The sequence below is a fragment of the Macaca nemestrina genome, chromosome 10 (assembly GCF_043159975.1).
Source record: "Macaca nemestrina isolate mMacNem1 chromosome 10, mMacNem.hap1, whole genome shotgun sequence".
NCBI classification, from domain to species: Eukaryota; Metazoa; Chordata; class Mammalia; order Primates; family Cercopithecidae; genus Macaca; species Macaca nemestrina.
In genome coordinates this window covers 113,624,491-113,638,922 of record NC_092134.1, presented here as the reverse complement: position 1 = coordinate 113,638,922, position 14,432 = coordinate 113,624,491, and the positions used below count along the sequence as shown (strand labels likewise).

At 35.5% G+C, this 14,432-nt stretch overlaps 1 protein-coding gene across 22 annotated transcripts in view; it reads left to right on the top strand.

Moving 5' to 3' along the window:
* LOC105492180 (coiled-coil domain containing 91) overlaps nt 1–14,432 on the top strand; it is a 372,391-nt gene that overhangs the window by 145,663 nt on the left and 212,296 nt on the right. Inside the window, exon 2 of one of the 22 annotated variants that reach the window (XM_071071977.1) lies at nt 5,850–5,942. The exons of the other annotated variants lie outside the window; for them this stretch is intronic. Coding sequence (XP_070928078.1) covers nt 5,925–5,942 — 18 coding nt within the window. The 5' untranslated portion in view covers nt 5,850–5,924. The remainder of the gene's footprint in view (nt 1–5,849; nt 5,943–14,432) is intronic. 22 annotated transcript variants of the gene reach the window in all.

Genomic DNA, 14,432 nt, shown 5'->3' with positions numbered 1-14,432 from the left:
GTAGAGCTTATTACAATCCAATGGGTTATAGGTATTTAACTGTGATTACTTCTCCTACTTCAAAGTTTTACTCTTTTAAAACCAAAACAAAAACCCGTCAGATATTGGAGAAAGCCTATTGAGAAGAGATTGTCGTCACAAGTGAGGATAATGAAATTGATTTTTGCCTGCTCTTTTGGATTTGTTTTATTTCAGCAAAGAAAGGTTATGCTTCCAGATTAGAATTTATTTTTTGTGTTTTCAATAAGATATCTAAGACAAAGGCATCTATTAAAACTGTGATCTAGTGGCTTCTAAATGTATTAAAAAGATTAGGAAATATTCTGAGGCAAAGAGTTATTGATTAATTTCCTTTTATATTTATTTCACTTTGGTCATGTAAAAACTGATGGAACTACAGGCTAAATACTACTTTCTAGCCCCAAGGTATGTTTAAATAGAATCTTAACGCCATGCTTGTGGTTTTTGAATTGCCAGTAATCTCCTGGATGAATATTGTAGACTGGGTATTTGCAGCCAGCGCAGCTGTCCTCCTGACAGAGGTTCATGTGAGGAAAAAACGTCAGCCTGGGCTAAAATTACAGGACAGAACAGAAGCAAAAGGATTGTATCCTATGAAAATGGTGATGGTGGTGTAGTTTTGCCATAAGTCCTTTTGAAAAATCATTTTTAAAACATTGTGGAAATGCCACAGTTTTTGAAATATTTTTTCCCCTTGTTTTGAAGCCTAAGATGTTATGGGGACAATAGACATAACAAATTAGACTGTGTTTGGAAAGATTACTTTTTATGTCACAGTTCTTTACCCAGAGCTAGGAGATAGTTCACTGTTTTTGTGCAGTTATATTAGCCCTAATATGCCTATTTAGTAAGCATATAGTAAACATGCTTTAGTAAGCATGCCTTTAAAAAAATCATTGTTAGAAACTCTGGTCTTCGAAATGTGCCTCTTTGGCAACACATTTCTTAGGGCTTGGAAAACAAACAGATTCTTACCAGCCGAGCTCCTAGTTTTTTCTAGGAATAGATTATGAAGGATATAAAAATATATGAGAAATGGTTCCTACTCTTAAGAATCAAACACTGGAGATATGATCATATGTATAAGACAGTGTGGTATGTGATACATTTTATAAGGGTGGAGTTTAGTAATTTTGTAGATGGGGGCTACAGTCTTCAATCCTTCTTTAAAAGAGTTATTTATTTCCTTCATAGTCAGAAAATACTTAATGTGATTAAATGTTTCATTAAGGTTTTTACAAATTAATATGTAAATTTATTTTTATCCTTCAGAAAGGATTGTGTCTATACTTACTAGAAAATTACAATTACATGTTTTGTAATTAAAAACTGTATGCATACTATTCATAACATACTGACATAGGAATAGGTAAACCAGATCTAGGACTTGTTGCTTCAGTAAGGACAAAAAATATCAGTAAATAAAAGGTCCAGATAGTAACAAGATGATACATTAGCTTGAGTTAAGGTGTGTTTAACATCTCTTAAGTGATTTAAGAGTGGCTTTCATGCCTAGTTTTCACAGGTTCATTTTAAGGAAGATACTGAAAATCTTGGAGGAGATTCAGAATAGAGCATCCTAAGTAACTAAAGGGGAAGCATGACCTAAAAATATGATGACTTTTAAAGATTATTTTTAAAAAGATGATTAAAAAACACTACTTTTGTATACCTGTATATTACCTTTCATAGGAATAATTTAACAAATGATAAAAAATATTTGATCAAACTACTTGTCTTGACTTTTGATTCAGAAAATGTGCTCTATATTTTGTGGAAGTTAATAAAGATTTGGGAGTATTAATGGTCCTAAAATGGACCAAACTAGTTTAATGCCCTACTTGTCGTCCCCTCTGACTTTTCTAGGACATCGCTCCTCAGTTATTTTCCTCACTCATCAGTATATAACCTTGCTTTATGTGTGTTTCTGTGGAAATCCCCTTAATAGATATTCCTGATTTATTAACGTTGACCTCATGGCCAACGGCGCTGTAACTCATGCCTGAAGGAAGCTTATCTAACACAAGTGTTTTTTTTGTAAGGCATGTCATAGCCTTTGCACTTATAAATATTAGGCAGCACCTTAATACTATGCTTGGGGACCATTTTAAACAGTGAAATAACCAACAGTAAGCAAAAATTGTGAAAAACATGGTGTTAAAAAGACCATGAAAAAAGACTTGTTTATCGTATGACAGTTGAAACAGGAATCGTAAATGCTGTAACTGGTATGACTGTAGCTGAGAATGTGTATGTTGGGCAACTGGAATTTTTTTCCACTTTGGAGTCGGGCACGGTGGCTCAGGCTTGTAATCCCAGCACTTTGGGAGGCCGAGGCGGGTGGGTCACGAGGTCAGGAGATTGAGACCATCCTGGCTAATACGGTGAAACCACGTCTCTACTAAAACTACAAAAAATTAGCTGGGCGTGGGGGCGGGCGCCTGTGGTCCCAGCTACTCGGGAGGCTGAGGCAGGAGAATGGCATGAACCTGGGAGGTGGAGCTTGCAGTGAGCAGAGATTGTACCGCTGCACTGTAGCCTGGGCGACAGAGCAAGACTCCATCTCAAATAAATAAATAAATAAATAAATAAATAATAAATTTTTTTTCCCCACTCTGTGCATGTCCTCAAATGACCACAAAAGCACCTAGGGTATTTATTTTTGGGTTACAAATAAGTTTAGCCAGTAGACAAACTCTCACATATGGAATCTTTGAATAATGTAGATTGACTCCGTTTGGGAACAGATGACTCTGTTCATATCTCATCTTTTGCTTTTCACTTTTATCTCTATCTTGGTATCTTTCTAGAGATATTCTTCAGGGAATCTCATCTTTCATTATTTTATTTCCTGTACTTGAAATCTATTCATGATTACCTTTATTGCAGCTTTAAATTTAGAAGTCATTAGGATTATTTTTCAGTGGCCTTTCCTTACCTCAGATTATATGGACTTTATGACAGTCTAGTTTCTCACAAGTGTAATTTGTTCTTTTAAGTTCTAATGCAAATGTGAGTTACAAGTTTTCCAAAATGTTTTTCTATTTTTTTGGAGGTGCATCTCTGTTGAAGATCTTTTTGCTAATCACTGAGTTATTACCGTTTAAACAATATTGATGATCATTTATTTTGGTTTGTTTTTGTACTTATATGACAGACTTCTATGCTTATCTTTTATTTGCAATTGAAACGACTTCTGACAGAATTTGTGTGTGTGTGTGTGTATGTATGTGTGTGCATCTCTTATCCTTAAAGTATCAAGTACAGCGAGGGGTTTATGACGTCTGTTAGAAGTCTTAACAGCTTGAGGAATGTGAGGTGCTATAGGTGGCAGGGATGTTTTCTTCTGTATTTGGTGTGGGAGTTAGGCGTTTGTTTGTATAGTTCTCTTCTTTATCTAGCTTGTGGCCTCGGGCAATTTGAAGGAATGGTTTTTGAAGAGGAAAACGGGTTTTATTTAAAACTAAAATAGTGAAGCACCTAATATGAGCTCATCGTTTTCTTGGCATTATAGTAATAGGTAAAAAAAACTCTTTAAAGAGTTCAGGTGGCGTAAAATCATCTATTTTTATTTATTCTCTATCCTTGCCTATAGCATCCTTTGTCTTTGATTGGTCTAGTCTTTGGAAGGGTTAGAAACCACATAACTAGCCTTGTTGGAAGTGCTCAAAGAAGGGCAGGTGGCTTCTGTATTAGGGTTTGGGAACATTCTCCTTGCACATAAATTCTGGAGCACAAATTTTGGATACTTTTATTTACTCCTTAGGATACATTTTTTTTTTTAATGCTTTAGAAAATGGTTTTCTGGATATCTGGTTTGCATAATAAAGTAAGGAAATCCAGTGGGGTGGTATCATATACATTTACCTTACAGGAAGTGTAACTCAATGTAATGGCAAAAGCTGAAAACACTTGTGCACCAAACCAAGCAAACATAACAGTAACAACCCTCATTTCCAAATAGACAAAATTAACATATGCCCTAGAGTCTGAAATGATAGGTATAGTCTGGTCGTTTCATCAGTCAGTCTTCTAAAATGTCTCCTTAATAGTGTTTAGAGAAGACGCAAAATGCTAGTTACTGTTTAGTTCAATGTTTATATGTGTGTGTGTATATATATAAAAATATATACAAATATATAAAAATATAAATATATAAATATATAAAATATATAAATATGTAAGTATATATATTTATAAAATATATAAGTATATATATTTATGAAATATGTAAATATATAAGTATATATTTATATATAAATTTATATATTTGTTATATATATTTGCTATATATAAAAGTATAAATATATATACAAATTTATATATAAATATATTTATATAATTATATATTCATATTTTTATATATTGTATATATATACACATAAATTATATATAATTATATATTTATATATATATAATTTTATATAAAATATAAAATATTTAATTTATATATTTATAATTTATATAAATTTATATATTTATATATAAATATATTGTATGTATATTAGAGAGCAGGTCTCGCTCTGCTGGAGCCCAATGGTGTGATGACGGCTCACTGCAGCCTCTACCTCCTGGGCCCAAGCCATCCTCCTACCTCAGTCTCCTGAGTGGATGGGACTACAGGCACACTCCACCATGCCTGGCTGTTTTATTTTTTGTGGAGACTGAGCTTTCCTATGTAGCCCGACTTATCTCGAACTCTTGGCCTCAAGCAGTCCTCTGGCTTTGGCCTCTCAAATTAGTGAGATTGCAGGCATGGGCCACCACACCTGTCCTTACGATTTTAATTTTAAAATATTTTATTTAAATACTTCAACCATTTTTAGTAGAATTCTACCATAAGGCAAACATCCTTATCTCCCACTTTTTTTCGTATTATTTTTGTGTTTTTAGAGATTATATTAACTCTCTGTTACCATATATTTGGTGGAAGGACAGCTTTATGAGTACCAATTCTTAAACTGACATGTAAACAGTGTTGCTTCAAGGTCTGTAGAAAAGTTTGGACTGATTTTTAACCCGGGAGGCGGAGCTTGCAGTGAGCTGAGATCCGGCCACTGCACTCCAGCCCGGGCGACAGAGCGAGACTCTGTCTCAAAAAAAAAAAAAAAAGAAAAAAGAAAAAAAACCACACAGTTTTTTCACCTTATATATAGCAGAGATATTTGCCATAGATTTTATTTCCTGAGAAATGATTATTGGTTGATTATCAGAGAGTAAATTTGAACTACTTATTTTTTTTTACCCATAATCCCCTTCTGAAAGAAACACAAATGGATCATTTAATTTCTTAGTAATAAATGGAAAAAGTAAACAGGCAACTCCTAGTCACCAGGGCCCTTATTCAGAAGAACAGGATACTCCCAGAGTAGAATTGGTTGGAATATTTTATGCTTGTCTAGCCTGGTTAGTTGTGAGCAGAAAGTAATTACTAATTGATGGCAAGGAAGGAAGAGAATCTGATTCATAGGTACTCTAATCAGAAAAATAATTATTGGAAAATTGGGACATATCGTATTATTTTAAGTGTGATTTTTAAAGTGTTCCTTAAGTCCTACTAGAACAAAAAAGATTTATACTGTGTATTATACGTATTAGAAATTTTAGCAATGGTTCCAGTGTTGTGATTTTTGTAGTTCTAGTTATATTATCTCTTAAAGAAAACTTGCACAGGCTTAATAATTCAACTTCTAAATTTTATTTTAGGCTAACATTTTGGCAGGGGTAGGCTTAGTCTATTGGTGACTACTTTCTGAAGCTTGAAAAGTTTTGCTTAAATCATATAGTAAATTGTTATTTCTAGTATGCATGGCATTTTTTATTCCTAGAAATGAAGAAGCATTTTTGGAGATGATTATGAAACACGGAAGTAGACAGGAGAATAGGAAGGTCTGTCATTGTTCATGCTTTTGCAGTTACAGGTAATTCATTTTCAGATCACTTATTTGCCCTTAATGTAATATTCCCATTCCTGAAAGCAGAGAGGAAAAAAAGTAGTCCTTGCTAGAATGCCCTGTGAAAAAAATTTTTTAAACTAAAATTTGATAACTATTCAAACTTTATATATTTATATGGATTATTACATGTAATAATCACTTTCAAGAAGAGTTAACTGAAGACAGTATTTTTCATCTTTTAGTATATTCAAATTCCTTCTATAATAAAATCGTGAATAGCTCTGTGTTTCATCCTGATGATGTGCAAAATGCTTTTCTTGCATCATTGTTGGCTCAAGTTACTGAGCGTCAGTAAAGCCTCAGTATCAAGTAGCTTTTCCATCCAGGTCAATTGCCCCAGTTAGAAATAATTAATTTCATTATATTTATCTCAATTTATTGCATAGTTTTGAAGGTAATCACTGTTTCTTGGAGATAAGTTATCTTTCATGCCAAGAATCAGTCATAATATTTTCCATAATACTTCCACCAAATAATGTGTATTTGATGTTTTTTCGTTAATGAATAATTTGAATGTGATTGAATTCATACTGCTCTTACAGCATTATCTGTGTAACATAACAAACCTGCACCATTTTAAAAATAAATTCTTTATTAACATAACTTTATAATATCTCGTCTTAGGAATGAAACATGCTTTTCAAAATCATCTTGTTGTTTTATATCTGGATTATTATTATTTTCTTTATTATTTTAAAATCATGTTATTTCTGAATATCTTTATGCAGGAAAGCTTGTCTTGATTCATGACCTTGTTTTTTTTTTTTTTTCTTTAAAGTTACAGTTATTCGAAGAAGAATTATCAGATCATAGGATGGAAATATATCCTTAAAATTAAATTTTTTTTTTTTTTTTTTTTTGACGTAGTCTCGCTCTGTTGCCCCGGCTGGAGTGCAGTGGTGCAATCTAAATTAAATTGGTTTTATGAAAATTTGAACCAAGTTACACTGTCAGTGCTTATTTCATACTCATCTGTTGATCTACTTAATACATGTAAAAAGAGTTTTAGTACTTGAAAGTTAGAAAAAAATATTACCTTTGAATTTGAATTTTTGAAAATTACACATTGCCTTGGACTAAAATATTTTTATCAGGTAGTTTTTGTTTTGTTTTTCTTAACTCTCTATTCCCATTTTTTGAACATTTTTCCTTTTGGGATTGCAATATTTCTTTTAAATTTCTATAGATGTTTTTTATGCTATGAGTATTGATTTAAACTCCATTATCTAAGTTCTGTTCTTTGGTGAATATTTTTCCTAATAGTTTAATGCATGATTAATAAATAATGGGCACCAGCTAACCAGATATTGTCAGGGGAGAAAGTTCTGAACCCAAGAGACAAAAAAAGTCCTGAATTTATAGTCTATATTTTAGTGGGGTATAGACATAGAGCAAATAGATGAATGTGTAGTTCGTCAGGTGATGATGGTGCTTTGAAGAAAAATGAGGAATAATAAGCAAGCTGGAAAATGGTAGGATATGGTCTTTTACATATGTTGGTAATGGAAGGCCTCTCTGGCAAGATTATATTTGAGTAGAGACGATTAGGAACTACAGGTATTGGCCTTATGGATCTTTTTTACTTTTTCTTATGTACTTATCACAGACTTTCCCCTAAACTCACCCCCGTAGTGTTTTTTTTTTTTTTAATGCTTTAAGTTCTAGGGTGCATGTGCACAATGTGCAGGTTTGTTACATATGTATACATGTGCCATGTTGGTGTGCTGCACCCATGGATCTTGAGTGTGTGTGTGGGTAGGGAAAACAGTGTGAATGCCCTGAGATAAGATTGTGCTTGATGTGCTTTCGGAAAGTACAAGAATGTTTGGGTGCTGGAAGGGGGGTAATCATGCAAATAATAGAGAGATACCAGGGGGCCAGCCTATATATAAGGCCTTGTAGGCCAAGGTAAGGATTTTGCATTTTACTCTTATTGACGTAGAAAGCTATTTTAAGCAAGAGTGCTATGATTGTTGCGAGTTAAAAAAATCACTCCGACCTCTGTGGGGAAAATACACTGCATAGGGTGGGGAGAGACCAGTAGGATGCCATTGCCACGTTCTAGGGAAAAGAAGATAGATGGATGGAGGTGGTAAAAAGTAGTTGTATTCTGGCATATTTCTTTTTTTCTTTTTCTTTTCTTTTTTTTTTTTTTTTTGAGACAGACTCACACTCTGTCACCCAAGCTGGAGTGCAGTGGCACAATCTTGGCTCACTGCAACCTCCGCCCCCTGCTTCAAGCAATTCTCCTGCCTCAGCCTCCTGAGTATCTGGGATTACAGGCATGCACCACCAGGCCTAGCTAATTTTTATCTTTTTAGTAGAGATGGGGTTTCGCCATGTTCGCCCGGCTGGTCTGGAACCCCGGACCTCAGGTGATTCACATGCCTCGGCTTCCCAAAGTTCTGGGATTACAGGCATGAGCCACTGCGCCCAGCTGGATTCTGGTATATATTTCAAAGGTGGAGCTGACAGGGATTTCTGTCAGACTAACATGAAGCATGAAGGAAAGAGAGTAGTTTAGGTCTTTGGTCTGAAGAGCCTGAAAAATTTTCCATTTACTGACGTAGGAAATCTGAGGGAAGAAAATGTTTGGGGAAGTGAGGGAATCAGTTCAGTTTGGGGAAGGTTAAATTTAAGAAGACTTTTAGTCATCCAGTTAGATAGTTGAATAGGCAGCTGGTACATGAACCTGGCGTTAGGGGTTTGGGGCTGGCGTATTTAAACATTTGGCTAAATGTGATCACCTTCAGAGTAAATGTAAATACTATCATCCCTCCTTATCTGTATCTGCAGATTTGATCAATTGTGGATCAAAAACACTTGGGAAAAAAATAAAACAATAAAAATAATATAGATAAATACAATATAACAAGTATTTACATTTTGTTAGTATAATAAATAATCTAGAGATGATATGATATAAAGTGTGCAGAAGGATATGAATAGATTATATGTAAATACTATGCCATTTTATGTAAGAGACTTGGACATCTACAGGTTTTGGTATTTGCCTGGGATCTGGAACCAATCCTGCATGGATACTGAGAGACAACTGTGGAGAAGTTTGAGCCCTGAGAGGCAGTGCCCAGCCACAGACTTGAGCCAGAATGCCCAGGTTTGAATCTCACCTCAACCAGCACCTGGGGCATGTTGTTTACTCGTAATGAACCTCAGTGTCCTTGTCTGTAAAACAAGGATAAACACAGTACTTATCTGTTAGAGTTATTGTGAGGATCAAATCACTGTATTAATATAGATATACACACATCTATATGTATATATATGCATATTACTGATAGCTATGTTTTGTATATAATAAGCTCTGTACCACTGGTTGCTAAATATTTTGACATTAAGACCCCTTTACACTCTCAATCATTATTGTGGATCACAAAGAGCTTATGTTTATTGATATTTACCATATTAGCATATAAAGCTGAGAAATTTTAAAAATGTTTAACTCATTTAAGAAACTATTGTAAACCTTTACATATTGGATAATATTTTGGGAAACAGCCATATTTTCCAAAATAAAAACAAATTTAGTGAGAAGAAATGCATTATCATTTTGCAAATCTTTTTACTGTCTTCATGGAAGACAGCTGTATTCTCTTATATCCTTGTTTATTCAGTCTTTGGTGATATCATAGGTCATGCAACCTCTGGAAAACCCCAGTGTATATTCATGAGAGAATGAGAGTGAAAAAGATAATATCTCAGTAGTTTTATGAAAATAGCTTATGAACTCTCTAAAAGGGTTGCAGGAATACTCAGTTAAGTACATTTCTTTTGCTATTGTAACAGCCTTCATTCCTTGGCTCATGTCTCTTCCATCTTCAAAGCCAGAAATGGCTGTTTGAGTCTTTCTCATATTGCATCACTGAAAAGGGAAAGGTTCCCCTATCCCCCTTGCAGAGTGTGCGATGGGGGTGTGGCTCGCTGCTTTGGTGGCCCGCTGCTCAAACCTCTAAGGGAGCATACAGATGGGCAGGTTTTGGGGCTCCAACCCCACAGCAGTGTCTAGGGGTGAATGTTTACAGCTCCTGAGGCCCCAGTGGGTGTGAGTTATCATGTGCTCTTTTAGTTTAGCCATCCGTGGGCTACTTGTGTTAGTCAGCTTAATTAGCCCCCTTGCCTTATGGCAAGGAAAGAGGGCTTTTTGGATCCTGAAGTTCTTGCCTTTGTGTACTGGAAGAATTGGATCACATGTGGGCTTGGAGAATGAGTGCAAGGTTTTATTGAGTGAAGGTAGTTTTCAGCAGATGGGGTGGCCAGAAGGGAGATGGAGTGGGAAGGTGGTTTTTCCCTGGAGTCAGGTTGCTCAGTGGTGCAGGCTTTCTTCTCTCCACCCCAATCAAACCCCGTGTCATTCTGCCAGTCGATGGTCTGCTGCCCTGCTGGCGTCTGTCAGTGTGCTTTTCCACTGGCGTCCTCTCAGCGTCTAGCCACTGCATCTTCTGCTGATGTGTTACCTCTTGACATCCAGCTGCTTGTGTGTCTGCCTGCTAGGGTCTCAGGGTTTTTATAGGCATAGGATGGGGGCGTGGCAGACCAGGGTGGTCTTGTGAGATGCAGCATTTGGGTGTGAAGGCAGGAGTGCCTGTCCTCACCTAGGCCCATGGGCACGGGCCTGAAGGGTCGAGCCCTAGCCAAGGACCATGCCCTTCCCTTCCCAGCACTTTCCTAACCCCCTCCCTTATCATCACTTCGATACTAACTCTTCTGGCTCCCTGTTCCACATTTAAGGACTTTTATGATGACGTTAGATTCACTAGAATAATCCAGGATAATCTCCCTGTTTTAAAATCATCTGATTAGTAACATTGATTTCATTAACTACCTTAGTTCCCTTGCCATGTAACCTGATGTCTCCATAGGTTTCAGAAATTAGGATGTACTTATCTTTAGGATGCCATTATTCTGCCTATTGCACTTAGGGTTCCTTGACCACACTTTGAAAACTATAGTTCTGTGTAGATGTTTCCTGCTATTTCATCATCATCATTATTTCTGAAATTTGAGGTATTCCTACATGTAGAGAGATGTGGTGAAACTAGTGAAAGGAGGCTGAGAATGAGTGGCTAGTGGGTTTGTCATCCAGGGCAAGAAAAGTCTAAAGACAACAATAGTCAACTGTGGCAAATGCTGCTGAAAGTTATCTAAAATCAGGACTGAGGAAAGACTGTTGTGTAGGCGTATTAGGCAAAATACTGCCCTCTTAAGATGTACACCTCCTAAATTCCAGAATCCGTGAATATGTTGCATGGCAAAAGGTTCTTTAAAATAGGTGTAATTACGATTCCAGACCTCAAAGTAGAGAGATTCTCTTGGATTCTCCTGATGACCCCAGACAAATCACATCGTTCCTTAAAAATATTGAACCTTTTCTGGCTGTAGTGAGAGACACAGAGAAGCATGAGAAGAATTTGATGCCCTGCTGTTTCTGAGATGCAGAACCTGTGTGCAAAGAACTGAATTTTGTCAACAGTTCAAATTAAGAAACAAAAGAAGCCCTTCCGTAGAGCCTCCAGATAGAAAGGCAGTCAACCCTACCAGCATCTTAATTTTAACCCAGTAAGACTTGTTGACTTCTTACTTATAGAACTATAAGATAATAAATGTGTGTTGTTTTAAGCCACCGAGTTTATAGTAATTTGTTATGACAGCAAAAGAAAACTAATATAATAGGCCATTTGTTATCTCAGTGGCCAGTTTTGGCATAATGGTGGGGATGAAAGTCTGTTGTAGTGAATTGAAGAGAATGAGAGGAAAGGAAATGGAATCATGATGAGTATAGAAAATTCTTCAGTGTATGAGGGGCAAGAGAAGATTTATTTTTTTGTTGAAAAATATTATAGCAAGCTTCTATCATGGGATTGATGCAGTTGAGTGGGAAAATTGATGACCAAGTGAAAGAGAGGCCTTGAGGGGTGAAGGTGGGGAGAGCAATACCCCTGAGTAGATGAGGGAATATAGGATCTAGTGGATAAGTATGCGGTGTTGTCTTTAGATGGAACACGGTTCTTACAGTAACAGCAGGGAAGACTACATATGTGGGTTCAGGTACATACAGACTAGTGGATGTAATAGGCACATGTGGAAAGGCGTTTCTGTTAGCTTCCATTTTATAAGAATGGAGTAAAGAGAGTTGAGGAGATATTGGAGGTTTGAGTGTGAGAAAAATGTGAAATAGGCTCAAGTGTATAGACAGACAGGATCACTAATACTGCATATCATGCCTGTTTATTTGACATAGCCAGATAACCTTAGGTATTCCTCTTAGGAGTCTGGCCTATCAAACTTAAGGCATTGAAGAGTAGAAAATGCATGTTTTGTGTAGTCAGGGATGTGTTTGGTGGGGATAGGGAGGTGGAGAGAGAGATTGAGAGATATTGAGAAAAGGAAGTAATAAAAGAAATATATTGAGAGAGACTGAAATAGATTGAGAGCAGGAGATATACACATATATAGACATATATCGTATATACATATATATTCAAATACATATACAACCCCTCTCTTAATATCCCTATCAATTTATCATATATAATAAATAGCATAATGTAATGTATACACATATGTTCATATGTGCATACACACATATTCATTCTCATAGCCATATATCATACTCATATGTATATGGAGGTGAGGACGAGAGAGTAGAAGGAGGAGTCTGAGGGAGAGAGTTTGAGAGGAATGATACTGAGCCATACATTCTCAGCTTTTCCTTACCAACCCAAGGATTCAGGTCACCTCACCTTTTATGTGTAGAGAGGGAGAGAGAAAGGGTGGGGTAAGAGGTCAAGAGAGTTGTTGAGTTTCCTTTTACACAGAAAAATGAGCTTAGGGAAAAGGTTTCTCCAACAGTTCAATTTCTTTACCTGTACTTTCATTATTTATAAAATATGGAGGGGAGAGGAATGTGCCTTTTTCATCTTTATGGTCTTTTCTGGTTCTATAATTATGTAATTCTAAATTTATGTAACTGATTTGATAGCAAATTTTATACAGCAAATTCTTATGGAATATTTGTTTCTCATTTTATAAAACGACTTCTCTAGAAATATGTATCATCTTACCTTTTGGTACACTGGTAATTTTGTAGTCCTATCTAGGCTGATGCCTCTGTTTTTTTGACAGACAGTATGTATTATTCTAACATTAATTTTAGGAAAATTGACATTACTTTTCTAAGAGTGAGGTAATGGTTTTGCCGGCTTGCCAGCTACTTTTGCCAGGATAGGGGAAGAGAGAAAAATAGCATCTGAAAGATGTGATTCATATTTTATAAGTCAAAAATAATTTTTTTGGTATCTTAAATTCATATCTAAAATAATTATTTTATACTTTGGAACCAATAGATATTTTAACAAAAGGAAAAAGAAACAGTACAGTGTGAAATTCTTGGAGCATACTTGTAATAAGAAGTCAAAGTTATACTAAAGAGGTAACATTTATGTAAGAATCCAATGTAGTCACTAGCGAACTTAAAAAAAATCTTACTTGGAGTTAATAAAACCACATACTAATCATTGCTTGACTAGTTTTATAAGGAAATAGTGAAATTTGGTGATTTTTTGCCAACAGACAATATTTGCCTATTTTTCCTTCTGTTTCCTTTTTATCATTATTGAACTCCAATGAATATGTATTAGAAAAAAACATCATCTTTGTGGTAAAATATAGAGTAGAAGAAATTTCCCTTTAGCATGGGCTCTCTTTCCATTTCTATGAATATTTTATTCTCTCATTTGAAAAAGATTTATTTCATATCTGTAATATACTTATCCATATTCACCGTCAAATTTTATCGGCATATATAGTCTTCATTCTGAGACAGAAAGTTATGATAAAATCTCTTTGAGTTATTATCCTCCCAGTTTTCATAAAAAATAAAAGGAAGACTATGAGGAAAACTAATGTTTCCTGACTGGTTACTATGTACAAGGCACTGTGCTATCTACTTTGAATGCATTTTCACAATGACCCTGTGAGATTCTTACTCTCTTTGTTTTTGGCTAATTTTTATTGTGAGCTTGTATACATTTGATCTTAATTAACTGACTTCTTGGGACTTAAGAAGTGTTAATTGTGGTTGGTTCTGTTGAGAGCTGTGAATCTCAAGTGTCCTGGTGCCATGCTGGTTATATGTCCCAGGGTCTTTAGTGTAGTTGTCTATAACTAGTTATTGTAATTTGTTGCCACCCCAGTGCTTGTTTTTCTGATTGAAAACCATATAAAAACCTTTATCATTGAGACAGCCTTAACTTTTAGAAGTGTTTTCCCTATAAAAATCAGGTTACAGTTCGGTTTTGGGTTTTGGACTCTTGGAAATTTCCCTTCTTGTACGCCAAGTACTATTCTAAGCATTAAACTATGTTATGGTTTAGTTGTGTTTTTACTGGAGACACTTTTAAGTATACAATAGTGCTGGAGATGGAGTTTCTGGGC